At 37.0% G+C, this 26,052-nt stretch overlaps 3 protein-coding genes across 3 annotated transcripts; 1 reads left to right on the forward strand and 2 right to left on the reverse strand.

The window, feature by feature from the left end:
• Positions 1 to 3,855: 3,855 nt before the first annotated feature.
• LOC112184979 (probable sphingolipid transporter spinster homolog 2) lies at positions 3,856 to 5,161 on the forward strand. The gene has a single exon (XM_024323197.2). The coding sequence runs from the start codon at positions 3,941 to 3,943 to the stop codon at positions 5,159 to 5,161; it is 1,221 nt and encodes a 406-aa protein (XP_024178965.1). The 5' UTR covers positions 3,856 to 3,940.
• A 140-nt stretch (positions 5,162 to 5,301) lies between these two features.
• On the reverse strand, positions 5,302 to 14,826 carry LOC112189434 (protein argonaute 16). The gene is made up of 23 exons (XM_024328770.2): positions 14,671 to 14,826; positions 11,194 to 11,403; positions 10,903 to 11,108; positions 10,606 to 10,809; positions 10,377 to 10,513; positions 10,188 to 10,285; positions 10,000 to 10,097; positions 9,750 to 9,918; positions 9,530 to 9,646; positions 9,345 to 9,452; positions 9,207 to 9,269; positions 8,969 to 9,082; positions 8,704 to 8,866; positions 8,498 to 8,610; positions 8,278 to 8,415; positions 8,039 to 8,169; positions 7,749 to 7,814; positions 6,844 to 6,907; positions 6,485 to 6,596; positions 6,329 to 6,402; positions 5,991 to 6,085; positions 5,866 to 5,897; positions 5,302 to 5,762 (listed from the first exon to the last, which is right to left on the reverse strand). Exons 2-23 carry the CDS (start codon positions 11,386 to 11,388, stop codon positions 5,587 to 5,589), a joined length of 2,673 nt encoding a protein of 890 aa, XP_024184538.1. The 5' UTR covers positions 11,389 to 11,403; positions 14,671 to 14,826; the 3' UTR covers positions 5,302 to 5,586.
• Positions 14,827 to 18,035: 3,209 nt separating this feature from the next.
• On the reverse strand, positions 18,036 to 25,747 carry LOC112184691 (protein argonaute 16). The gene is made up of 23 exons (XM_024322933.2): positions 25,352 to 25,747; positions 24,371 to 24,611; positions 24,085 to 24,290; positions 23,766 to 23,966; positions 23,519 to 23,655; positions 23,329 to 23,426; positions 23,141 to 23,238; positions 22,877 to 23,045; positions 22,647 to 22,763; positions 22,457 to 22,564; positions 22,255 to 22,317; positions 22,011 to 22,124; positions 21,763 to 21,928; positions 21,566 to 21,678; positions 21,343 to 21,480; positions 21,128 to 21,258; positions 20,720 to 20,785; positions 19,787 to 19,850; positions 19,384 to 19,495; positions 19,231 to 19,304; positions 18,883 to 18,977; positions 18,762 to 18,793; positions 18,036 to 18,660 (listed from the first exon to the last, which is right to left on the reverse strand). The coding sequence occupies exons 2-23, from the start codon at positions 24,599 to 24,601 to the stop codon at positions 18,485 to 18,487; spliced, it is 2,709 nt and encodes a 902-aa protein (XP_024178701.1). The 5' UTR covers positions 24,602 to 24,611; positions 25,352 to 25,747; the 3' UTR covers positions 18,036 to 18,484.
• Between the last annotated feature and the right edge of the window lie 305 nt (positions 25,748 to 26,052).

Consider the following 26,052-nt stretch of genomic DNA (forward strand, 5'->3'; position numbering starts at 1 on the left):
CAGGACACTATGTGTTGAAAGATATAGGTCCAGCCAATCAATCATTCTTGGGGGGACGAAACGTAATCAGAGATAGCACTCAGACTTCAAATCCGAGATCGGCTACACAGGTGTATCAGTAACTTGCACAAACGTTGCTAAGCAAATCATCAGATTCAGATTGTTGTTTGAAAATACCATCCTTAAGGTATAGAGGTGATAAAGGTTGAAGAATTTGTTACGTTGGCAATGGTCTTCTATACCATCTAGGATATGACCAATTTGCTCCTGTTTAGCTGATTTAGGCTTTGAAGTCGGAGTGCTATCTGTCCACATTTTGTCCACCCCAAAATGATTGATTAGTTGAACTTATATTTTTCAACTCATACTGTCTTGTTGGACAATAATTCCTGAAGTTGCGAATTTTCACAAGCAGATCTTGTTCATGTACGGACTATGAATAAAAAATGAACGGTTATTTTTTGTTCATGTACGGAGTGTGAATTCTTTTGACTAAATTTGCCAAACCTCTCATATAACTTTTGAGAAATCAATAACATTTCATACCGTTCTCAACTCAAGTGTGTGACTGAGAAAAAAGATTCAAAGAGGAAGAGCTTGCTTGGGCATATTGTTTTGTATTGTATTAATATTAGAACAACAAATTCAAAAACGTAATTTTTTATATATATTAATACAATACAAAACAATATGCCCTAGCAAGCTCTTCATTTTTGTAATCTTTTCCCTCGGTCACATACTTAAGTTGAGAATGGTATCAAATATTATTGATTTCCTCAAAAGTTATATAAAAGATCTCGCAAATTTAGCCAAAAGAATTCACACTCCGTACATGAACAAAAAATAACCATTCATTTTTTATTTTTACAAACTTTTGTACATTGAAGAGGACCATAGTGCATTTTTCCTCAACACGTACAATAATAGTAATCTTTGAATCATTCTTAATCATAAATCCAAAGTACGTAGCATTTCTTTCATTGTGAAGATCGATCATCCCTAAAAGCTTGACCCAGTTGGACAGATACACTTTTCTATAAGTTCATGTTCATTAGTTACTAAGATAATAATGAGAGTGCAAATTAATAAAAACGCATAGAAAATGTCACAAACAACAAACATATGATATTTTTTTACAAAATGAGAATGGGGGAATGGGCCTAAGGATCTCATCCTTAGGCTCTACTACCTCATATAAGCCTAAGGATGTTGAAGACCTTTATATGCCTAAACGTTTGAGGTTGGTGCACTTTGGAAGATCACATAGAATTGAGTTTTGGCTTAGAAAGAGATCTATAAAGACCTCCCAATGAGCAGAGTCTTGTGGTGAGTGATAAGAATTAGATTTGGGAATGATATTTTGTATGAGAAAGGGATTGGGAATTGAGAGATGAGCAGGTGGTTGATGGCAGTGCCACTCAAATAAAGCCAAGACATAGTTGGACCAGAGAAAGAGCTACTGATTCGTGAAATGTAGAGGCAGTAATTGGTGTTTGTTTATATAGAGCATGATTTGGGTGGAATATCATGGTCCCAAACTTTTTTTTTTTTTTAATTGTTGAGAAAACTACCGAGTTGAATCCCACAATGCTTGGAAATACATACGACATATATTGGTGTGTTTAGCCTCACTTAAAGAGACACCGTATCATCAGTCTCATGTGCTTAGCCTCATTTAAGTAGACATCGTTATCCTTATGTTTTTAATCCCAGCTTTCCATTTCCTAATTGTCAGAAAGTCAGATAGAAATTTTCCAGAGCTTTGTGGGTGCATTCTACAATGGACATGTGTTAGAAACATATTAGTACACTATTGTGGATCGTAAGTCTAGCTCCTGAAAAACCCTTACAAATTTTTCTTTCAGTGATGTTGGAAGGACTCCTTAATCTTGCATAAATAACATATACCTATTTGTTAGACTGAATATGCCATCTATTATTATAAACAATCCTAAGATTAACGAGTTTCAAGTATATGTTGTGGGAAGCCTCAAATGTTTCATCTCCACAACCAGACTTTATAACCTTTTTATAGGAATTCGGAGGAGCTTGTTTCATAAAGCTTATCCACCAATCTTCTAGCTACCAAGTTCTATGCCCTAAACAACTGTTTAATCTTCATAAGTACATATGTATCGAGTATGGCATTATGACATATGTACTGAAGAGTACGATAAATAAGAGTCACATGAGGAGGTTACATAAAACGAATATTGGTTTAAGTTACAGACTACTAAAACAATTAGAGACGAAACTTTCCTCGGCAATGGTGATATTCTTTTTATGGGAGCATTTTGGCCAATGAATGTTGTCGCAAAATATACATTCCTTTCATTTGGTGTCTTAGAGGCTTTTGCCGATGAATGTCAGCTAAGATTATGAGACTTTAGCTGTATTCGGTGGCAAAGTTGCATCCTTCTATTTTATTTTCATTTGAGAGACTTTTGCAGATGAAAAATTCGTCGGTAAAGGCTATATTTTAATTGGAAGCTTTTGACAGTGAATATTTTGTTGGTAATTAAAGTTGGATCTCCTTTACTTTATTTTCATAAGAGAGGCTTTTGCTGACCACTATTTCATCTTATGTCACTAGATAATAGTTGCTTAGTTTTTTGGGACAAAGAAACAAAATACAAAGAAGCTCTTCTACTAGAACCAACACCTTAAGAATCGAAAAGGTAAGCTTGACTAGCAGAGAGAAGAAGAGCATTGATCCAGCTTTGAGGAGGATTGGCTTTGGCAATTGCATCAGCAAGGAACTTGGCTTCAAGTTTAACACGCTTGAAGGAGCTAATATAAATATTTAGCAAACGAGAAGGATGAAGGATGTCACTGACTAGAGCTTTGATACACCAAGGGTTTTGAATTTGACGAGTAATGCAATCGATCAGAAGTTTTGAATCTCCTAATTCCACCTCCAAATTTGAGTGGCCATGAATCCAGGCTGCATGAAGACCTGCTCGAAGGGCTATAGAGTCAGTGACTAAGATGTCAACTTCTCCAAGATGTTTGGAAGCAGCAAGGATTGGATCTCGTTCAGCATTCCGAAAAACAAAATCTCCAGCACCGCTGTTATTACTAATCACTGAACCATCAAGGTTTAATTTCATAAAGCCAGATCTAGGAGGAGACCATTTGATAGTCTGCTGAGTTTTTTTATTTCTTTGGGGAATTAAAATTACAATGAAATATTCAATATTAGCTATTTGGATAGGATGAATAGTTTACTGTCTAAATATCAAATCATTTCTGGCTCTCCATAAAGACTAAGCTGCAGCAATACAATAGTTGCTTAGTTATTGGTTGGTAAGATAGAGTTAAGATTTTAAACAGACAATTTCAATCGTGTAGGACACTAAAATGGACTTTCAAGATCTAAGTTTATGATCAACGTCAGTCTCATAAATAATTCAAAGAACAGATAATTGCTAGTTACTTCAGTTCGTTTAGTTTCCTAACAAGAATAGAATTGATAGCTCGATCCTCCCTGGACTCCTTATTCTTATCAACCTCAGAAAACTCAAAAGTCCTAACCATGGTAGAAGCCAAATTCCTAGTCTTGTTCTGTTTTTTTTTTTTCGACGTATAAGGAGGAACTCTAACGCCAAACGAACGCAAACACCAAACTCATCATACGCACAGAGAAAGCAGAGCGTTTTCATTGTTTTTTCATAGAAATATAACGATATTGGCTTATAATATTTCCATGGCCAATCAACACCAAGAATCAAAGCGCCCTTCGTGGTTCACGCCCAAGAGGCTACTCGTCATATTCTGTGTGATCAACTTGATAAACTATGTCGACAGAGGAGCAATAGCAAGCAACGGCGTCAATGGAAACCTCGAAACTTGCAACAATGGCAAATGCACACCTGCTACGGGCATACAAGGCGATTTTAAGTTGAACAACTTTAAAGATGGCTGGTTATCTTCTGCTTTCATGGTTGGACTTCTCGTTTCTTCTCCAATATTTGCATCACTAGCCAAGAGTGTGAATCCGTTTCGGCTCATCGGAGTTGGACTGTCTGTCTGGACCTTGGCTGTAACTGGCTGTGGTTTCTCATTCAACTTCTGGTCCATCATTATTTGCCGCATGCTGGTTGGTGTTGGTGAGGCTTCATTTATTAGTCTTGCCGCCCCGTTCATCGATGATAATGCCCCACCTCCTCAGAAAACTGCATGGCTTTCGATATTCTACATGTGCATACCATCTGGATATGCACTTGGTTATGTTTATGGTGGCTTGGTGGGCACCAGGCTAAGTTGGCGTGCTGCATTTTGGGGGGAGGCAATTCTGATGCTTCCCTTTGTGATTCTCGGGTTTGTTGTCAAGCCTTTGCAGATGAGAGGTTTTAAGCATGATGAATCAAAAGTTGCTGTGTCACAAGTTCGAGGTTCGGGTGCTTCCGAGATTAAAGTTGCAACGAAAATAAAGAAGCATCTTTCGAGGTTTATGAAAGATATGAAGGAGCTTTTGGTCGATAAGGTGTACATTGTTAATGTTCTTGGTTATGTAGCATACACCTTTGTAATTGGTGCCTACTCATATTGGGGACCTAAGGCTGGTTACAATATATATCATATGAATAATGCAGATATGATGTTTGGAGGTGTTACAATTGTGTGCGGAGTACTTGGCACAGTAGCAGGAGGCTTTGTTCTGGATTATATGTCTAACACTATCTCCAATGCTTTCAAGCTTCTTGCAACCACAACGTTTATTGGGGCTATATTATGCTTTGGTGCCTTTTGCTTGAAGAACACGTACGGTTTCCTAGCTCTTTTTGCAGTTGGACAACTACTTGTCTTTGCAATTCAGGGTCCCGTAAATTATGTTTGTCTGCATTGTGTGAAACCTAGTTTAAGGCCACTGTCTATGGCCATTTCTACTGTTGCAATTCACATCTTTGGAGATGTGCCTTCCTCGCCTCTCGTCGGAGTTCTCCAGGATCACATCAAGAATTGGAGGTCGACTGCTCTTATTCTAACATCTATTTTTGTTCCAGCGGCTGCCATATGGTTTATAGGAATTTTTCTGTACAGCGTCGATAGGTACAGCGAAGAAAGTGAGAACCAGATATCCACAACTCAGGTTGAAGAAAAGAAGACAGAATCTACTGATTCTGTTGCCGAGCCTGTCACATATTCAACTCTTGTCTAGTGTAATTGCAATATTCTCTCTCTTACTTTCCAAGGGCTTTTTCAATACTATTTTCTTTTCAAACTTTGTAAGGGTTTGTACATAATGCAAATTGTTTAGAATAGTTCTCAGTAAGTAAAAGAATAAATTCAAAGATAATAGAAAGCCAAATTTTAAATCTGCATTCATTTCCTGAAGTGACAACAATAAGGATTCCATACAACTTGAATAAGTGCTTTTCGATCATACCCAGAAAAGAGAACAAAATACTTGTTGAGATCAACATGCTTCAAAAGTCGGCTCACATGAGGTCTCAAAAGTTGTCCTCAACGAGAATGCCTAAAGCGCTCTATCTCACATAAAACCAAAAGCTGGAGTTGTCCTAATAACATCTATGAGAGTCAAAAAGCTAATAACATCCACAAAAGAAAGGTAGCAGCAGGACCTTAGCAGAAGAACATGGAGCCCTGGACCTTTCTATGAAGCCTAGGGAGCTCGGGAACTGGGATGCTCTCTGATGTTGTGACACTACCTTTAGCTGATGAAGTTTCCGAGAGATCTTCAAACTTCATAAACTGCCCCACTTGTGCTGCAGCAAGGTGCGCATAGCATATGGGTGCCACTGGAAAAAACATGGTTGTAAGAGTTAGTGAGATGGAAAAGTCAATCTCCACACCAAGATTTAATTAGACAGAAAGTTAAGAGCACAAATGTGTTTCACTTACCAATGGATATTGCAGTACAGCTCCTTTGGTACCTGAAATGTGTTACAAGAAAATATTTGGATGAGTTCAATTGACAGGTAATTCAAGAAGAGTCACATGGAGATGATTGAAAATGAAAAACTTACACATAAGAAAGGGAGTGAATCAGGTTCTGCAAGTCATCAGGGGAAAAACCAATCTCATCAAGCAAGACATGATAGTGAGCTGGCCTCGAAGTTCCCTGTTTATGGGAAGCGAAGCAAAAGAAAAGAATGAATAAGGAACAGTACAAAATTCTGCTGCAGAGGCACACTACTAGTAATTTTCAGGAGTAACTAGTTTTCCCACCAACATTTATCTCATCAGTGTCCTTTTTGAAAAACTATTTCTTGAAAGAGTTACCACCGCACAAACAATATTCTGCTGCAGAGGCATACTACCAGTAAGTTTTCTTTTAAGATGGGTTGAGGAAGGAGGGACTTACAATCATGCCAGCCTGAGCACACATGTAGAAATCATAGATCCTTGGGTGCACGATTTTTGTGTCAACAACTGTCCCTGTAGAGAGATGAAAGAGAGAGATCAAGAGAACTGGATAAATGATATAAATAACTGAAACAAAAACTAGAAAGCAGCAGACCTGGTGGAACATTGTCAGGGCTATTAGCTTGGAATAGCTTTGTGTGATGATTCTTTTGAGCTATAATGAGAGTGAACTTTGGAACATTTTCCTCCCCAAGGTTCTGGTAAGCCTGAAATAATAACAATGGATTATCTCAGTGTTGGGAAGAAACAACGAAAGAGCAAAGCCACAGTGCAACAAATACTATATATCAGGAGAATAAATATAGTCTCCTTTAGTGGGTAGTCTTAAGGCTTTACTTGGTTCATTTGAAATTGACTGGTGACATTACATAGAAACATTGGACATGTAGTTATTTATCCTTCAAATCAATGACTAAATTCAAGCCCCTTTGAAACTTTCAGTTGCAGACAAACCTTTACAATTTGATCCAGCTCAATGTTCAACACTTGATTAAACTGTGATTCACTGACGCCATCCCTATAATACAGAAACAATACCCTTCAAATATTTAAAAAGACAAAAGTCTTTACAACTACCAGAGAGAATGTGAGAACAAAAAGAAAATGCTGCAGGGATACTAAACAATAATGTACTCAACAAAGACTGTTTATATTTTCTGCTTGGATAAGTTAGCTGAGAGGGATAAGAAAAACTAAGCAAATAGTAAACTGTAATTAGAGTAAAGAACCCCTACATACAAAGTTAATTCATCCAACTGACGGTAGTTCCTTTTTTTTTTTTTTTTTTTTTTTTAATAAACGGTAGTTCCTGTTAAAGTGAGATGGATTGGATACAACAGCATGGATACACATCCTTGTGTAAAAGGATATATGAAATGACTACCATCTGGCAACAGATCCTTGTGTAAAAGGCATCCCTACTTCTTTTTCCAGAACCATTTTCAGGAAATGACAGGTTGCCTCAAATAATAATAATAAGAGTATGGATGAATTACCTCCAACAGAAAAGCACCAATTTACATGATTATAAAATTACAATTTTACACTGTAAAATGAATCAACTCTACTACGGTACACTCTTACCACTTTGCAGTTTCATAACTACTCTTACCTAGACAGAAACAAATTTCCAGAAAATTTTATCATCTTTTTTGGGACAATAATTTCAGAAAAATTCTATATTGAGCAGTTCAGAGTTCTAAAAAAAATTTATATTAACGCAGTTCAAAAGATTTTCGAGTGATTTAAGATCTAACATGAAAGGTACTGCAAGATTATTATGCCTGTACTTGGGTTTCCCTTTGAAGGATGGCGCTTTTGATAGACCAAAACATGATAACAAGACAATCTTGTAATACCTGAAAACAATTATCTGAGTTGGTTTGCGTCCTTTGCTTGTGTTATAGAAGTCCAGAAGCAGTTCCCTGCAACACAAGGAAATTACAACATTAAGCATAATAATGGAATTGATAATTAAACTAACAGAATTTGCATGTATTTTTTAATTACACCACAACTACTAGCGAAAGATTCCACTTGGAATTCTAAGACTTTTGAAACATAACAGAGATTTCCCTAACCATTAACATAAACTATATGTCTAAGCATGTAATCTACTGCTAAAGACTAAAGTTTCAAGTTTCAATACCTGATAATACCATCATCATTACCATTTGGAAGTGGCTTGTATAGACCATCAATCATCTCCACCTTAGGAGATTGTGTTCTAACAGCTGCTCTGTACCTTGATATAAGAGGCCAACTACGAGAGCCAACAACCTGAAAGCTCCAACAGAACAATGACATTAATACCAAGCACCAGTTGGAAGATAAGCGATATACTGAGAAAAAAAAAAAGAGAAGAAGAATAAGTGGCACTGTAAGTACCGCAGCAACTGAAGGAATATCTGAACGGCCAGGAGAACCATGAGACACATCCATCCCCAAAATCATTGTAGGAGTATCATTTATAAGAGGAACACATGAGGAGTACTCCAGTGCCAAGAGAGAATTTATTCCTCCAAGCTATAAGAGTAAACAAACGAAGAGAACAATAGTGTCAAAATTCAAAACATGCAGATATTGGTTTCAAGCTTTAGTTTCTTGCCTTGGTATTGATTTTCATTAGGACATTAGTCAGGTAAGGATCGCTAAGCTTGGGTGGGGAAATACATTGTGTTGGAATCCCAAAGTCAACCAGAGTTTTTTTCTTCCAAGGCCCTGGACAATGAAGAAGATCATGAACTGATTATATGATCAAAGCAAGGGATAGTCAGAAAGTCTATGTAAAATTATAGATAACAAAGGCCATACCATAGATATCAGAACCTTTCTTGGGTATGACACACAGAATGAACTCAGGTGGTTCTTGGAGCTTAGCCTGAATCTGTTCAAACATCTTGTCTACTCTAGCAACAGGGCCTAGTCTTTCAGCTCGCGGATCTTCCTCAATTAGAGTTTTGGGTCGCTCAATATGCTGCACAGATGACATCAACATCAATCTCAAAGACAGTGTAACCTACAATAATGCTAGAGAGAGAGTTCAAAGAAAGCAAGATTTGTAGATGGTTTAACTTACAATTCCAGTCTTCTTCCCAACATTGATAAGCTCCCGAGAGATTTGACTAAGGTCACAGAGTCCGGAGAAGTTGACAGCTAGCCAAGAGTTAATGCGAGTAGGATCCAAAAATGACTGGGACAATGAGGAATTAGGACAACCATGTAAGGTACGTTAGTCCAAGTTGCGTTGATGAAGGACAAACTCAGCAAAACCTTTTTAACTGACACATGCTGTTTATAAGGTGGAGAAACAATACCTTTCCTTTGAAGTTCCATCGTCCCTTAAAGGGCATCATGTCCTCATTGCCACCGACCTTTAACTGTTCATCAGAATAAAGTATATTAGAAAGTAGTTAAAGTTAAATTAAGTGAAGATGACAATCTCTTATGTTTACCTTTGGGGTCTCAAGAATACGGCCATCCATCTGAATCAGTTGCTTCTCTATAGATATACCACATTCAGCAAGCACAGGATCCTCATCATAGCGGTAATTTCTTAAAGCCTGCAATTTTAAATGATCAAGAAGATTGTTGCAACATACAACAGAAAAGGAGCACTTTGGTGAAATTCAAAACTTACATCAGTCACACTCTTTATTCTCTCCAGAGGCTTCTGCCTTGATTTTTCCACTAAGGAGGCTCTTTGCTGGGAAGATAATGCTTTTGTATACCTTTGTAGTGAAACAAGTGAACATAGCTAAAACCACAAGACAGGAAGGGGGAACAAAAATTAGAAATCTCAGATAGAGGGCTTCCAAAAATATAGACTAACATCATATAAGCATAAGACATTTGCAGACCTCAACTGGAACATAAGTGGGCCTCTTTGGCTTGCCAACATCAAGGCATGGCATGTGTTGAGAATAGGTGAGCTCTATGCCACAGTGTTTGACGAAATATTCATACACCGTAATCTCCACAGTTTCCCCCTCACTCATGCCATCACCACTCCTTAGCTTCAGATTAAACCTTCAGGAGAAAACAAAAGCAAATAAGTTTTGCAACAAGGAAACCTACAGGAAATTTTTTTTTTAGAAAATAAGCACATACAACTGATTATTGCAGGTCTTCTCACTCAACCCAGTGATTTTGCACTCCATGTTACGGTGTCTTGTTGTAATCCTCATATTTTTCAGCATTCTTTTGGCCTGTGTGTTGCCATGAACAGAATCTTTAGCAACTAAAGTTGATGCAGCATATGAACCTTATGGAAGAGATTTAGCATTTCTTTTTCTTACCTTTACCCAGTCAATGTAGCGGGGTTCTCGTACACCCTGGTTGGTTAACAGAAAATCAATAACAGGTCCAGGCGTCACAATCATTGTTGTAGATACATCTGATCAAAGAAAAGGAATCAGCATTACTAACAAAACAAATTACAATAATTATAGCAGGTCTTAAAATCACAAAAGAACAAAATATTGTACCCATATTCAAGGACATGCCCCCCTGAGTTGGACGGAAACTGGAATGAAAACCCCGGACACCAGTCACACCTCCTCCAATCTCAACAAAGTTCCTGGAGTCATCATGGAAGAATGACTGTCGTACTAGAAGGCATCCCCTGTGCATGAATAATGCATAGACCACAGTTAAGGAACTTAAAGCTCACAAGCTAGTGTACATTTGAATAACAAAAATGCAGTCAACATATACATCTTAGCTGCTTTCTGCCGTAGAATAATATCAAGCACTCTCAATGCATCCTGAGTGTTGTCTACTTCAGCTCCTTGAAGGGCAAGAGCAATTGACTTGAAAGTTATTTTGGCAGCATAACTTATCTCTACGTTGAATGTTTTCGACCGATTGGAACAGTGCTTCATCCTTTTATCAGTCTCACCAGACTTCCCAATTTTGTTGCTACATAACAAGAAAGAATGTTAGACAACAAAAATTGAATAAAAACAAAAGCAGGAAGAAAAGAAAGAACCGTTAGAAAGACATTCTGACTACCTCTTTGTAAATGACTCCTCCAAAACAACTGTGAACTCAAGTTTGTTTCGCGGGAGAGGACCGACTGTGTATAAAGCTTTCTCCCCATCGTATGCAAACTTTTTACCAGCAAACTCTGAAGAGTATGTTTGATAGAGCTTATCCACCAGCTTTCTCCCAAGTCCCATGCCTTCAACAGGTCTCTTATCTTCATAAGTTATCAGAACCTGCAAAATAGTAGGACATTGGTACTTGTAGAACATTGCATCTAGAAAAGAGTAAACATATTAAAAAGATAGGATGAGGTCATACAGAGTACTGGTAGAACACAGCGTCTGGATTCTTCACAGAAACTTTGAAGTGGTTAGTGCTCAATTGTATGCGCCGCCCTGTGGTTCCACTCCCACGTGGCCTAACCATAATAGAGTGCTTAGGAGGAGCCAGAGCCACAACTTCTGGCTTCACATTCGGTGGTACAATAGGAGGTGGTGGAGGCAAATCCTCCATCTTGAAAAATATGACCTACCAGGCAATAATAATGAAGATTTGTATCAGTTAAGTGAACCATGGACTAATTTTCATCTTCATTGAAACCACTTCGAAGCAAATAGACTACTAAATATACAGTTGCATACCAAAAGCCAGCAGAAAGTCAGAAAGGATAAAAAAATATTTGATAAAAATCAAGGCTTTATTTAGTTAGATCATACGAATGAACTTTCCATGCACAGTAAATGGTAAAGCTGCTCAGATTTCGGCTCATAAGGAGTTCTTCAATTTGAACCAAACAGCAACAGAATCAAGCACAGTAGGAGTTGAGTATTTCAATGTATAAGACCAGAGCAAGAAAACAAACAAGCTAACTTAAACATCATATCAGATACACAATCAGATTTTTTCCCTTGGAAATTAAGAACAGAATAGGTAAACCATACAAACCAGAGTGAGTAGTTTTGGTAAATGGTGTAAAAACAGTTTTCAAACTTTCAAACACGTCGTATACATTCTCAACCATAAACCACAAACTAATCACACATTTGGTATCAAATATACCATATTTAAAACTAGCAAGAGAAACAAGTGAAGTGCTCAAACATCAAATTTAAACTACCAATGTGCATCAAATAAAACTACCGATGAGCAAAAAAAATCAGATCTTTTTCTTGGAGTATGAGACAGAAGCAAGTCACTCACAGACTTTGTATCAAATATACCATCTTCTCAAAATGTGCAAAAAAGAACAGACCTTTTTCTTGGATTATGAAACAGAACCGAGAAAACATATGAAAAAGGGTAAATAATTTGGTAAATGGACTGAAAACTGGTTTCAAACACATGAAATCCATTCTCAAGTTTTGAACCACAAGAAAAAATACATTCTCAAGCACAACAACTACACACTAGTCACACATTTTTATCAAACACACCAAATCTAATAAGAGACACAGGCAAACTACTCAAAAATTAAATCTTGACTACCCAATAGTCAAAAAGATCAAATTTTTTTTTCTTACAACATCAAGAACAGAACAAAGTGAAGAGCTTTCAAACATATGAAAAAGTTGTCAAGCCTAAAACCCACAACTAGTCACACAGTTTGTGTCAAATATACCACTTTTTCATAGTGAAAAGACAGAGCTGCACACATATTTGATATTTCACCCACAGAAAACGCAAAGCTAAGAGGGCATGAACACAAAACAAACTTTCAAACACGTTATATCTTCTTTCTAAAGAGATTCTATTCGGAACTATTATATGTCCAAGGTCCAATATTGAAATAATCATTCTCAACCATAAACCCAAAACTAGTCACACATTTGGTATCAAATATACATACTTAAAACTAGCAAGAGAAACAAGCAAAGTGCTCAAACATCAAATTTGAACTACCAATGTGCATCAAACTACTCAAACATCAAACTAAAAATAACTGATGAGCTAAAAAAAAATCAGATCTTTTTCTTGGATTATGAGACAGAAGCAAGTAACTTACAGACTTTGTATCAAATATACCATTTTCTCAAAGAAAAAAGACAAGAGACATGTAGACACTAGCATAAGGAAATGGTATAGCAAGCAGAGATTTACAGTCTAAGCCTCATCCAAGCAATAAAATAAATAAAAAAGGCCTCTTGCAAGCAAAGATAAGAAGGCAAGTGCACAGAGGAGGCACACGTGCAAAAAAAAAAAAACAGACCTTTTTCTTGGATTATGAAACAGAACCGAGAAAACATATGGAAAAGGGTAGATAATTTTGGTAAATGGACCGAAAACTAGTTTGAAACAAATGAGGTACAGTCTCAAGCTTTGAACCAAAGAAAAAGTACATTCTCAAGCACAACAACCACAAACTAGCCACACATGTTTTATCAAACACACCAAATCATACAAGAGTCAAATACACTAATTTTCACAAATAGACAAATCATACAATAATTTACACAATAGTGAACAATGACTAATTTTCATCTTCATTGAAATCACTTAGAAGCAAATAGACTAATAAATATACAGCTGAATACCAAAAGCCAGAAGAAAGTAAGAAAGGACATAAATATTTGATAAAGATCATGGCTTTATTTAGTTAGATCATATGAATGATCTTTCCATGCACCGTAAATGGTAAAGCTGCTCAGATTTTGGCTCATATGGAGTTCTTCAATTAGAACCAAACAGCACCAGAATCAAGCACAGTAGGAGTTGAGTATTTAAATGTATAAGAACAGAGCAACAAAACAAACAAGCTAACTCGAACATCATATCAGATTCACAATCAGAATTTTTCTCTTGGAAATTAAGAACAGAATAGGTAAACCGTACAAACCAGACTGAGTAGTTTTGGACCTTTGGTATATGGTGTAAAAACAGTTTTCAAACTTTCAAACACGTTATATACATTCTCAACCACAAACTAGTCACACATTTGGTATCATCTATACATACTTAAAACTAACAAGAGAAGCAAGCGAAGTGCTCAAACATCAAATTTGAACTACCGATGTGCATCAAACTACACAAACATCAAACTAAAACTACAACGAGCAAAAAAAATCAGATCTTTTTCTTGGATAATGAGACAGAAGCAAGTAACTCACAGACTTTGTATCGAATATACCATTTTCTCAAAGAAAGAAAGACAAAAGAGACACATGTAGACACTAGCATAAGGAAATGGTGTGGCAAGCAAAGATTTACAGTCTAAGCCTCATCCAAGAAAAGATAACAAGGCAAGAGCACAGAGAAGAAAAATGTGCAAAAAAGAACAGACCTTTTTCTTGGATTATGAAACAGAACCGAGAAAACATATGAAAAAGAGTAAATAATTTTGGTAAATGGACCGAAAAAGTGGTTTCAAACACATAAGGTACATTCTCAAGCTTTGAACCAAAAGAAAAAGAACATTCTCAAGCACAACAACCACAAACTAGGCACACAAGTTTTATCAAACACACCAAATCTAACAAGAGAGACAGGCAAAATAGTCAAAAATTAAATCTTGACTACCAATAGTAAAAAAGATCAGATTCTTTTTTACCTTAGAACATCAAAAACAGAATAAAGTGAGGAGCTTTCAAACATATGAAAACGTTTTCAAGCTTAAAACCCACAAACCACTCACACAGTTTGTGTCAAATATACCATTTTTTCAAACAAAGCTGCACACATATTTCACCCAAAGAAAAAGCAAAGCTAAGGAGGCATGAACACAGAGCAAGCAAAGCATGGGTGAAAAAAAAAATAGAGGAATGCAGAGCTAGAAAAGCAAAGATTGAGAAAGAACAGTACCGTCAACGAACAAGAACAGAGATTCGGCTAGGGTTCTTGAGGGCTTTGAGATGAGGGAGAGAGAAGGGAACTGAAGGGAAAGAGAGAGAGTGAGAAAAAGAGTTTGGTTTTGGTTTTCTGTAAAAGCTCTCTGTTTCAGTTTGGGTTGAATGAGAAGGCCAATGCTTATAATGGAGGGAAAGAGGCTGTTATTAGAAAATAGGTGATGTGACGGGCGAGGCTACTTATAGTAAACCCATCAACAATTTACACAATAGCTTCAAACACACTATGTAATTTCATCAAAATACAAGGACCAAAAATTAAAAAAAAATTCTCTTCCTTCAAAGTTAAGACTTAAATGTGTTTTGGAAAGAGTAAAAAAAATTTAATGATGTTGCTATCTCCATCTTATATCTAATTCATTCATCATCTCATGACATGTGAACTTTATTAACTTCTATTTTGTCTTTTAAAGTATCAAAGACTTTAAAGTTTTTTTTTTTTTTTTTTCAAAAGAATAGATCATTGTGCTTTTGGTCCCTGTGTTTTTGTTAAATAGCGATGCTGAAATTTTTGTTTTGAACCATGTAATTTTGGTCTTTCTTCTAATGAAATGGAAGCTGAAAAAAAAAAAAAAAAAGTGGTTAACTATACTCTATCCAAAAAAAATAATCAATGACTAATGAATCTGCACACATCAACTATATGCAACCATATATATGTCCAAAAGAAGTTAGAGGCAAACAATGGCAATCTACTCCAATGCCAAAATTAGATGCAATGGAAAAGGTTAGATAGAAAATAAGAAAGAGATTAGAATCTGATACAGATAATGCTAGCCTTGGATCCCTCCCTAAGTAGCCAAAAAAAAAAAACGAATTTCTGAATACCAATAAGAAGTGGAGCAAATGGAACCCAAACAAACTTACCGTTGAGAGGAGAAAACTTGAAACGCTGGGTACAATGAAGACTAGGATATAGGGTTTGATGGGCAGCTTGGTATTTTTGGGGAGGTAAATGAGACAAAAGTAGCAATGGCAGAATAGTACGTGATCAGAGGGTGCTGCTGATCCCTTTGTTGGTGATCAGAGTATTGTTTTGGGTGCAACAACGCCACCACCACGGTACGAGCTCCTGCAGTGGCACAGAGGCAGAGCCACCACTTATTCTCTTTATGTTATGCAATGGGAATAGCTCTGTTGTTGTTTTCTGCGGCTCTTTGTTATCCTATGGGTAATATAGGGTCATTCAACTTTCACCATTATGGGAGGGACACGAATGAAGGCCAGTCCTCTTGACTCTGTTACCTTCCTTATTTTGAATTTTGATTTCCCATTCTGAAATTTCCATTAATTTTTTTAAAACCAGCTTTGGTTTTGTGTAAAACCAAATAGGCCAAAAGAAGAGCCCACATGACAAATGAAAACATAGTTCGCGATTGGGGGAACAACACAACCTATTTTGTTGAAAAATAACGTATGAGAATATCATACCTTGGAATCTTGTTCCTAAACGAAAATACACGAACTTAAACAAAAAAAAGAAGAAGACAAATACACGAAGAAAATCTTTGATCCACTTTTGTGTTTGCACAAATGAGTTAGACTCAAATTGTGTTTGTTATGTAGAACAACTAAATTTTGAAGTGCTCAAAAATTTGTTAAAAAGTAAGGCAATTTAGAAATGAGTTGATTTCATGTTAAAAATATTTAGAGCTCGGATGAGAATTACAGACATTTATGAGTTGAATATAAAGGACAAATTAAAGTAAAATACAAAGTCGTAAAAGTAGATTTTGAATTTAAAAAAAAAGTTTGTTCATAAATTTGACTCCAGTTGAGTGAGTCTATTATGGAACAACAAATCTTTATGAGATTAAAGAAAAAAATTTCCTTCACTTGATGTGCCTGTCGATAAAATATACAAAAAAAATTTTACACGAGAATATTTATAAATCGTGTTGGAATGAATGAACACACTAACGTCACATCCTCATGCTCTTTTCACATGTGTGAGTGTCTACCGATCCAACTTAACTGGATTTTGGACTAATTTGGTTCATGAAAATGAAAGTAATTCCTTTATCTTTCCCAATAACTTTTCATTCTGATGTTTGGTAACGTAAAGAAAGTTATCAGGAAAGTTGTTAAAAAATTATCAATAATGTAATAAAATAATATGTTGTGAGTAATAAATGCAAGAAAAGAAGAAGGGAAAGTGATTCCTTTGAGATTTGGAAGGAATCACTTTCCCCCTTATTTTCCTTTCCTTCAGGAAACGATTTCCTTTCCTTTTGCATCCCAAACGCAAGAAAGGAACAAGTTTTCTTTCCTGATGCTTCCTTTCCGTGAACCAAACGTGGCCTCTAGCCATCTTTCAAACAATATTTACAAAACTGGCAAAAAAGTTGGATAAAAAAACTCCGTGCACTTTCAATCCTTTATCATGCATCAAAGTAACAATTCGGGTTCTAGTAAAGGAAAAAAAAAAGACTAGATGGAAAAATAAATACCTTGGTTTTCTGTTCCCGAAGATAAAACACTGAGGAAAATGTTTGCTCCTCCTCTTCTGTGTTTACCCGAATGAGTTGACTCAGTTTTCTAATAATTGTATGGAAACACTAAATTTTGTAGTGCAAAGAACTTTGTTCAATGATTGTGCCTGCTATTAGAGAAATGAGTTGATTCAATGTTGAAAATATTTAGAATTAGGATGAGTGAAATGTATTATGTGAGTTAAATATAACAATGACAATGTTAAAGTAGATTTTGAATTTAAAAACGAAATGTGTTCAATGAACTTGACGGCTATAGATCAAGTTTATGATGACAAGACAAAATCTTTGGAAATCACTAAAAAGAATCATTCATTAAATGCGTCTTCCGTTAAAGTAAATTAAAAAATTAATTGATTTCACACGAGCTAATATTAAAATGAGTAAGTAGGAATGAGTAAACGGATTGGCGTCACATCTCCCAATAAACTTTTTGTACGTGTGAGTGTCTACCCATCCAACTTAACCCGGATTCAGCCATTCTTCGGGGGAAAAAAAATAATCTTAATTCATTAATTGGCATAAGAGTTGGATAAATTCTAGTTCGCTTTCAATCTAAATAGATGAAAATGTCAAGGAGGTAGGTTTCAGGGTTGAACACTTAAACAGAAGCTTAGGATTTCAGCCACCCATAAGATTTCGAGCACCCATAGCTGTAACTTGTAATAGACAGATACATCACGTGGTCCACCGTCAGTTGGTTCCAGAATCCAGACTACCAAAATACCGCGGGTGCAAATAGCAACAAACATGTACCAGTTTCAAATTCAGGCTCTTCGTTTTTGTTGTATGGCTTATTTGTTAGGATGCAAGCGCCATACAACAAACATATACCTTATTTGCCAGTAGCGGCCTTCATATAGTTCAATTTCATGGAAGTAAACAATTTCAAGAAAATTCCATCTTCGTAAATCCGTCGAAAACCCTAAACTTGGTCAAAATTCCCGAAATGACGGTAATTAGGGTTCCATACAACTTAAGCAAGTCCTTGTCATACCCAGAACAAGGGAGACTGATAAATGTAGAGACCAGCATACCTCAAGAGTCCGCTAGGACATGTAAAAGCCTCAAAATTTGTCCGCAGCAAGACCAAGAAGTTTGCCAATCTATTATGTATTCCTATATCTCTTTCTACCCCACATATAAGCAAAGCTGGGGGTTGTCATTCCTGCATTAGATTATTATTCCTATACCGCCAAGGGTATATTTAGAGAGTCAAAAAGCTGATAGCACTAGCCATATTCACAAAGAGAGCTAGCAATTAGAAGCTGGGAGACGTCAGCAGAAGAACATGGAGCCCTGGACCTTCTCATGAAGCCTGGGAAGCTCTTGAACTGGGATGCTCTCTGATGAAGTGACACTGCCCTTCCCCGATGAGGTGTCCGAGAGATCTTCAAACTTCATGAACTGCCCCACTTGTGCTGCAGCAAGGTGCGCGTAGCATATGGGCGCCACTGGAAAATGGTTGTAGAAGTTGGTGAGATGGAAGCAAAGGCTTTACTGGTAAAACAGGAAGAGTATGAAAAAGAAAAGATTAAAGGATTTAAAAGCTTACCAATAGAGATTGCAGTTGTACTTCTCTGGTACCTGAAATACATAAAAGAACATTTAGATGATCAATTGAAAGGTTAGTCGAACTAAGTCATAAGTAAAGTGACAGAGAATTAAGCACTTACACATAAGAAAGGGAGTGGATCAGGTTTTGCAAGTCATCAGGGGAAAAGCCAATCTCATCAAGCAAGACATGATAGTGAGCTGGCCTGGAAGTTCCCTGTTTAAAGAAAGCAAAGCAAAAGATTAGGATTAATAGTTAAAGGGACATCAGAAATTTGAGAATGGGGAAACAAAAGATAAATATGTAAATAAATAATCTTTTTCAGGATACCAACTTTCAACCAACAGTTGGCATTTAGCAGAGTCCCTTCTGATTTTATTTTTAAAACAGCATAAAGTGCAGAATTCTGTAGCTACAGCATAGGTACTCATAAGTTACTTTCTAGAAGGTTGGGGAAGGAAGGACTTACAATCATGCCTGCCTGAGCACACATGTAGAAATCATAATTCCTTGGATGCACAATTTTGGTGTCAACAACAGTCCCTGGAGAGAGAAATAGGAGAGATCAGGACAACTGGATAGATGTAAAAGAACTGAATCGAAAACACATAAAGTAGAAGACCTGGTGGAACATTATCAGGGGAATTAGTTTGGAATAGCTTTGTGTGATGATTCTTCTGAGCCACAATCACAGTAAACTTTGGAATATTAGCCTCCCCTAGGTGCTGGTAAGCCTGGCATAATAAAAATTTACTATTTCAATGTTGAGAAAAAGAACAAATTCCATACCTCTGACAGCAGGTCTCAAGGGCCAAGCCAGAGTTCATCAGATACAACAGATTATCAATAAAATATAGTTATTTTGGACATTTTCAATAAAAGGCTTTACTTGGTTCAAGTATATTTAAGGGCGTCATATATTTAATTGATGAATTATTTGCAGGGATGACTCTTTGAGTCAGTAACCATCATTAGAATCAAAGATTTAATTCAAGGCACTGCAAACACTGAATTGCAGGACATACCTTTACAATTTGATCCAGCTCAATGTTCAGGACTTGATTAAACTGTGATTCACTTACTCCATCCCTGAAATAGATAATAAATAAAAAAACAACTATAGATATTAGAAAAAGACAAAATCTTTACAAATACCAAATGAAGTGCAGAAACACCAAATATTTTTTTGATGCAATGATTCAAACAAATAAGGTACTAAAGAAGACTTGTGCTATTTTGAGCTTCAAGAATTTAAAAGTAAACCAGATCCTAAGGAAAAGGAAACTGAGCAAATATAAAAAATTTCAAATTTGAACAATAAGCTCCTAGAAGACTTTACAGGCATAAATCATGCAACCAATAACATTCCTACTTAAAAGTCAGATAAAACAGGACAATTATGCCAGACACCTCCTTGAGCTTAAAAGATATCTGATTTCACTACTCATTGGGCAACAGAAGGCATCCACTTCTCCTTCAGGAACCAGTTTCATTCAATATCTATAGCTTTCCATACATGTAATAGGACAAACTAACCCTCTAGGGTCAAGGGAGGGGGGAATGCCAAGTTCCCTCAAATCAAAATACCACTGTGATGAATTACGGCCAACTTGAAAAAAGCTACTTAATTGCTTCAAATGACAATTTTACACTGTAAAATGAATTAACTACATGTGTACAGTGATACTGTTATGCAGTATTATAAGTTACTTCAAACGTACAATCCCCCCAAGACAGCAAACAAAATTCCAGAAAATTTTAAAATGACAAATTGTCAAAAATATTTTCAGTGATTTAAATGCCAATATGAAGCTACTGCAAGATCATGGATGTTTCAAATTTCCCTTTAAATGGTTTCTCTTTTGAGAGACCAAAACATGATCATGGGCATTATTTTCAAATACCAACAAACAAAAACTATATTGCCAAATTATATTGCCAACAAAATCTTGTGATACCTGAAGACAATAATCTGAGTTGGTTTACGTCCACCGCTTGTCTTATAGAAGTCGACAAGCAGTTCCCTGCAACAAGTTCAAGCATTAACCAGTATACTGGAATTAGTATTTTCAAATAAATGAACTTCTCAAACTTTTCTTTTTCATTTAATAACATCACGACGTATAAAATATGCAATTGGATCACATTTAAAGTTTAAATGCATCTAAACCCACAACTTTCGGTCCACACAAAAAAAAAAAAAAAAAAAAAAAAAAAAAGGCAAAACTTCCAAGTGATAGATGGGGCTGTGGAGACTTCTGAATACTCTTAATGGGTCCATATTGGACATTTCTTCAGTGTTAACACAGTCTATATGTCTAAGCATAGTCAACAGGTACAGATTATCAAATTTTTTGTTTCAATACCTGATAATACCATCATCTTTTCCATTTGCCAGTGGTTTGTAAAGAGCATCAATCATTTCCACCTTAGGAGATTGTGTTCTAACAGCTGCTCTGTACCTTGAAATAAGTGGCCAACTTCGAGAGCCTACAACCTGTATGCTCCAAAAAAATTGACATTACTAGCAAGCAACAATCGGTAGGTAATAAATATTGAAAGAAACTAGCTTTGTTCTTACGGCAGCAACAGAAGGAATGTCTGATCGACCAGGAGACCCATGAGATACATCCATCCCCAAAATCATTGTAGGAGTATCTTTTATCAAAGGGACACGTGAGGAATGTTCTAGCGCCAACAAAGAATTTATTCCTCCAAGCTATGAAGGTAAACAGATAGAACAAATCAGTAGTGTCCACAAATTAGACAAAGTAGAGATATAGATATCAAGATTTAGTTCTTGCCTTAGAATTGATTTTCAGAAGCACATTGGTAAGGTACTGATCATTAATCTTGGAAGGGGAAATGCATTGTGTGACAATACCGAAATCACTGAGACTCTTTTTCTTCCAAGGCCCTGTACCACGTAGAATATCATAAGGTGATTATATGATCATATCAATGGATAGTTGGGATTCCACTGTAAAAAACAAAACCATACCATAAATATCAGAATTTTTCCTCTCTGGTAAAACACAAAGAATGAAGTCAGGTGGACTTGGAAGCTTAGTTTGAATTTGTTCAAACATCTTTTCAACTCTTATAACAGGGCTTTGTCTTCTAGACTGTGATTCTTCCTCAAGCAGCGTATAGGGACGCTCAATAAGCTGCAGAGAGAGAGGGAGAGAGATATCAGAATCAGTGCATTCCAGACAATTAAAATTAAAATCCAAATAGGGTGTAACCTACAATGCCCTTTTTCCTCCCACTGTTGATAAGCTCCCTTGAGATATGGCTGGTATCACAGCGTGCAGAGAAGTTGACAACAATCCAGCGGTCAATGCGAGTGGGGTTCAAAAGTGTCTACAAGAATGGAGAATTAGGAGCACCATTAAGCTCAAGTAGCTACACATTTAAATCTTAGTGTTGAAGGGAACAATGAGTAGAACCTCTTTGACTAACTGATAGATGACTTTTAAATGCTAACCAATACCTTGTTGTTGAAGTTCCATCGTCCCTTAAAAGGGGTGCAATCCTCACTGTTACCTACCTTTAACTGTTCATCAAAAGAGGGAATGCATTAAAAAGAGGACTGACAGATAGATTCTGTGAAGAGGAAATGTTATTTATACGTTTTCTCTCTACAGACACCCATATACTAAGCAACAAAATTTTTTTTTTTTTTTTTTTTTTACCTTCGGAGTATCAAGAACGCGCCCTTCAAACTGAGTTAATTGCTTCTCTATAGAAATACCACATGTAGTAAGCACAGGATCACTATCATACTGGTATTTGCATACAGCCTGGAATTCAAAATGAGAAATTAGATTGCATGTAACTGAAAAATAAAAATGCAGAAGCAATTTGGTGGCAAGACAAACTTACATCAGTCACAGTTCGTATTCTATCCTGAGGCTTCTGCCTTGATTTTTCAACTAAGGATGCCCTCTGCTGTGAAGATAATGCTTTCGTATACCGTTGTAAGGAAACAAGCGCACAGAGCTAAACACAGCATGGTGAAAGGAGGGTACAACATATCAGAATCTTAAAGACAAGATTTCCAGATATATAGACTAATAAAAGAAGTATATAATAAGCACAAGGAATTTGCAGACCTCCAGAGGCAGATAGTTGGGCCTTTTTGGTTTGCCAACATCAAGGCATGGCAAGTATGCAGAGTAAGTGAGTTCAATGCCACAGTGTTTGGTGAAATACTCAAACACAGTAACCTCTGCAGTCTCCCCTTCACTTGCACCATCACCAGGCTTTAACTTCATAGGAAAGCTAGAGGAAAGCACGAATAAATCAGAAACTTTTGAGGTGGTAAAACCAGGAAATCAATCAGGAGGCAAACTATTTCAAGGGAAACAAGGACTTACTATTGCAGATTGCAGGGCTTCTCGCTGATGCCTATTATTTTAAATTCCATGTTACGGTGTCTCGTCTTAATCCTCATGTTTTTCAGCATTCTCTTGGCCTGTAAGTTACCAGGAAATTGATTTTTTAAGAGACTACACTTTGCTAAAATCTGAACCTTAAGGAAAAGACTAAGCATTTTTTGTTTTACCTTTACCCAGTCAATGTTGCGGGGTTCTCGCACACCCTGGTTGGCAATCAGAAAATCTATTACCGGTCCAGGAGTCATGATCATTGTTGTAGATACATCTACACAAGAAAGGGAAGCATAACTATTAACAAAACAAGTGACAAAAGTTGTAGTCAGTTTTAGAGCTTATGAATACAACAAAATTTCGTACCCATATTCAAGGACAAACCACCCTGAGTTGGACGGAAACTGGAATGAAATCCCCGAACACCAATCACACCTGCCCCAACATCAGTAAAGTTCCTGGAGTCATCATGAAAGAATGACTGTCGTACCAGAAGGCAACCCCTGCGCATGATTTTGGTCACAGTTAAAGAAAGTAAGAGCTCAGAGTAATATGAGTACAGCTGAAAACCATAATGAAGTCAATACATATGTGAGAGAGAAGAGAGGGGTACATGTTAGCTGCTTGCTGCCGTAGAATAATATCAAGCACTCTCAATGCATCCTGAGTATTGTCGACATCAGCTCCTTTGAGGGCAAGAGCAATTGACTTCAGAGGTATTTTGGCAGCATAACTTAACTCTACGTTAAAAGTTTTTGACTGAAGAGATCGTCTTGACCGTTTTTCAGCCACTTCACTGGGACTCCCACTTTCACTAACACAAAAGAAGAGAACAATCCCAGTTGAGAAAATATATGGATTCTTGTATAAGAGACTATAAAGAGGAATCTTTAAAGCAAGAACACAAAAAAGAGAACAATAGTAGGATATACCTCTTTGCAAATGTCTCCTCCAGCACGACTGTAAACTCAAGCTTGTTCTGTGGCAGAGGACCAACTGTATACAGAGCTTTCTCTCCATCATACGCAAACTTCTTACCAGCAAGTTCAGAAGAATATGTTTGATAGAGCCTTTCAACCAGTTTTCTGCCAATTCCCTTGCCTTCAACGGCCCTCTTGTCTTCAGAAGTAATATGAACCTGCAAATAGCATGCCATTAAGAAATTGGTACTGAACACATTAAACTCCACAGCAAAAGAATCACATGAGGTAGACATACAGAATACTGGTAGAATACAGCATCTGGAGCTTTCACAGTGACTTTGAAGTGGTTTGCGAGCAACTGTATGCGTCTCCCAGTTGTTCCAGTACCACGCCTACTCATAATAGAGTACTTGGGAGAACTCAGGACTTCTGGCTTCACATTGGGCGGAATGGTTGGAGGAGGTGGTGGGATCAAATCTGGTTCCCCACCTGCCTTCCCAGCACCAGCAACAGCTACATCCACCATCCTTTATGATCTGCAAGCCATTAATGAAAGAAAAAATGAAGATACTTTGGCAGGGAAATCATACAGAATCAGCAGGACTTTTGCATATACTAAGATTGTGAAATGATCATGCAGTTTACATTTCGTACTAACTTATTGAGTCATTCACCAATCCACAGGACTATAGATGTTGTAAGACCATCTTGATATCACAGAAGTACTCTTGATTGATTAGAAAATTTTCTCACTTTTCCTAAATGTATAAAGCTAACCAAGCAAAGCGATATAAATTGTTTTTCTTAAATGGAGTAAAATTTCATTTTAAACACGTCATATCCATCTTAAGCATACCATATATACCATAGTTCCAAATGTAAAATATGAACATAAGCACAAAATCTACCAAATTTAACCACAGGAAACAAATTTACCACAAATTTCCCAATAAATCATTAAGTCATTCACCAATAATGAGTTCGTATGCCGTTAGACTACAGATGTTGTAAGACCATCTTGCTATCACAGAAGCACTCTTGATTGATTAGAAAATTTTCCAACTCGTTCCAAATATATAAGGCTAACCATGCAAAGCAATGTAAATAGTCTTCTTAAATGGAGTAAAATGTCACGAAACCAAGCATTGCAGTGAGAGCCTTGTTTGAGCAAACAAAATCCCTAATTCCAATGTAACACGAAACCAAGCACGCAGCAAAGCATGAACAGAATACTGAAATGCCGAGCTAGAGCGGCGATTTAGGTGAGAAATCGTACCGTCGGTGTTCGGGGACGAGCTCCAGCTAGGGTTTCCGAGAGTGAGAGCGAGCGAAAACGAAGAGTCTCTCGCTCTATTGGCTTCGGAGAGAGCGCGAGACCATGAAGGAAGGGAGGGAGGGAATGAGCGAGAGAGAGAGGGAATCAGAGTGAAAGAGAGTGAATAGTATTGGGTGCTGCAGCTATTTATATTTTTTCAAAATTGGTTACCAAATTCTTTTACCCGGAGAAATAATCCGCTGCTTTTGATCATCGCTCTGATTCGAATTTGATTCCCAATTTGAAATCACGACCGTAGATTGAGCGATGGAGGGATCGGCAGAGACACTCGTTTGCAGGGGATAGTTGGCTCGCCTGTAAAGCATATGCTCGTGACCGTCGTCGGCTCCAATTCGCCAACTGGCCCTCACAAGGGGACAAGCAATTCCGTTAAGGGGTATTTTCGTCATTTAGTCTAATGACCGCCTTGCTGGGAATTTTGCGACGGTTTTTGCTGTGTGGGTTTGTTAGGACCTCAATAGATTCCATTAAGGGACGCGTCAGCATCATCCGGGGGTGCACGAGTGAAATTCAAAGAAATGCGTGCACTGGTTAAACGGGGACGTTTGGGTGTTGCCGTGTTGGGGTCAAGTTTAAGGAGCATGATTGTTGGGTTGGAAAGACCCCTACTAATGAATAAATAAAAGGTGGTTTTTTTTTTT

The sequence above is a fragment of the Rosa chinensis genome, chromosome 2, assembly GCF_002994745.2.
Source record: "Rosa chinensis cultivar Old Blush chromosome 2, RchiOBHm-V2, whole genome shotgun sequence".
Lineage (NCBI taxonomy): Eukaryota > Viridiplantae > Streptophyta > Magnoliopsida > Rosales > Rosaceae > Rosa > Rosa chinensis.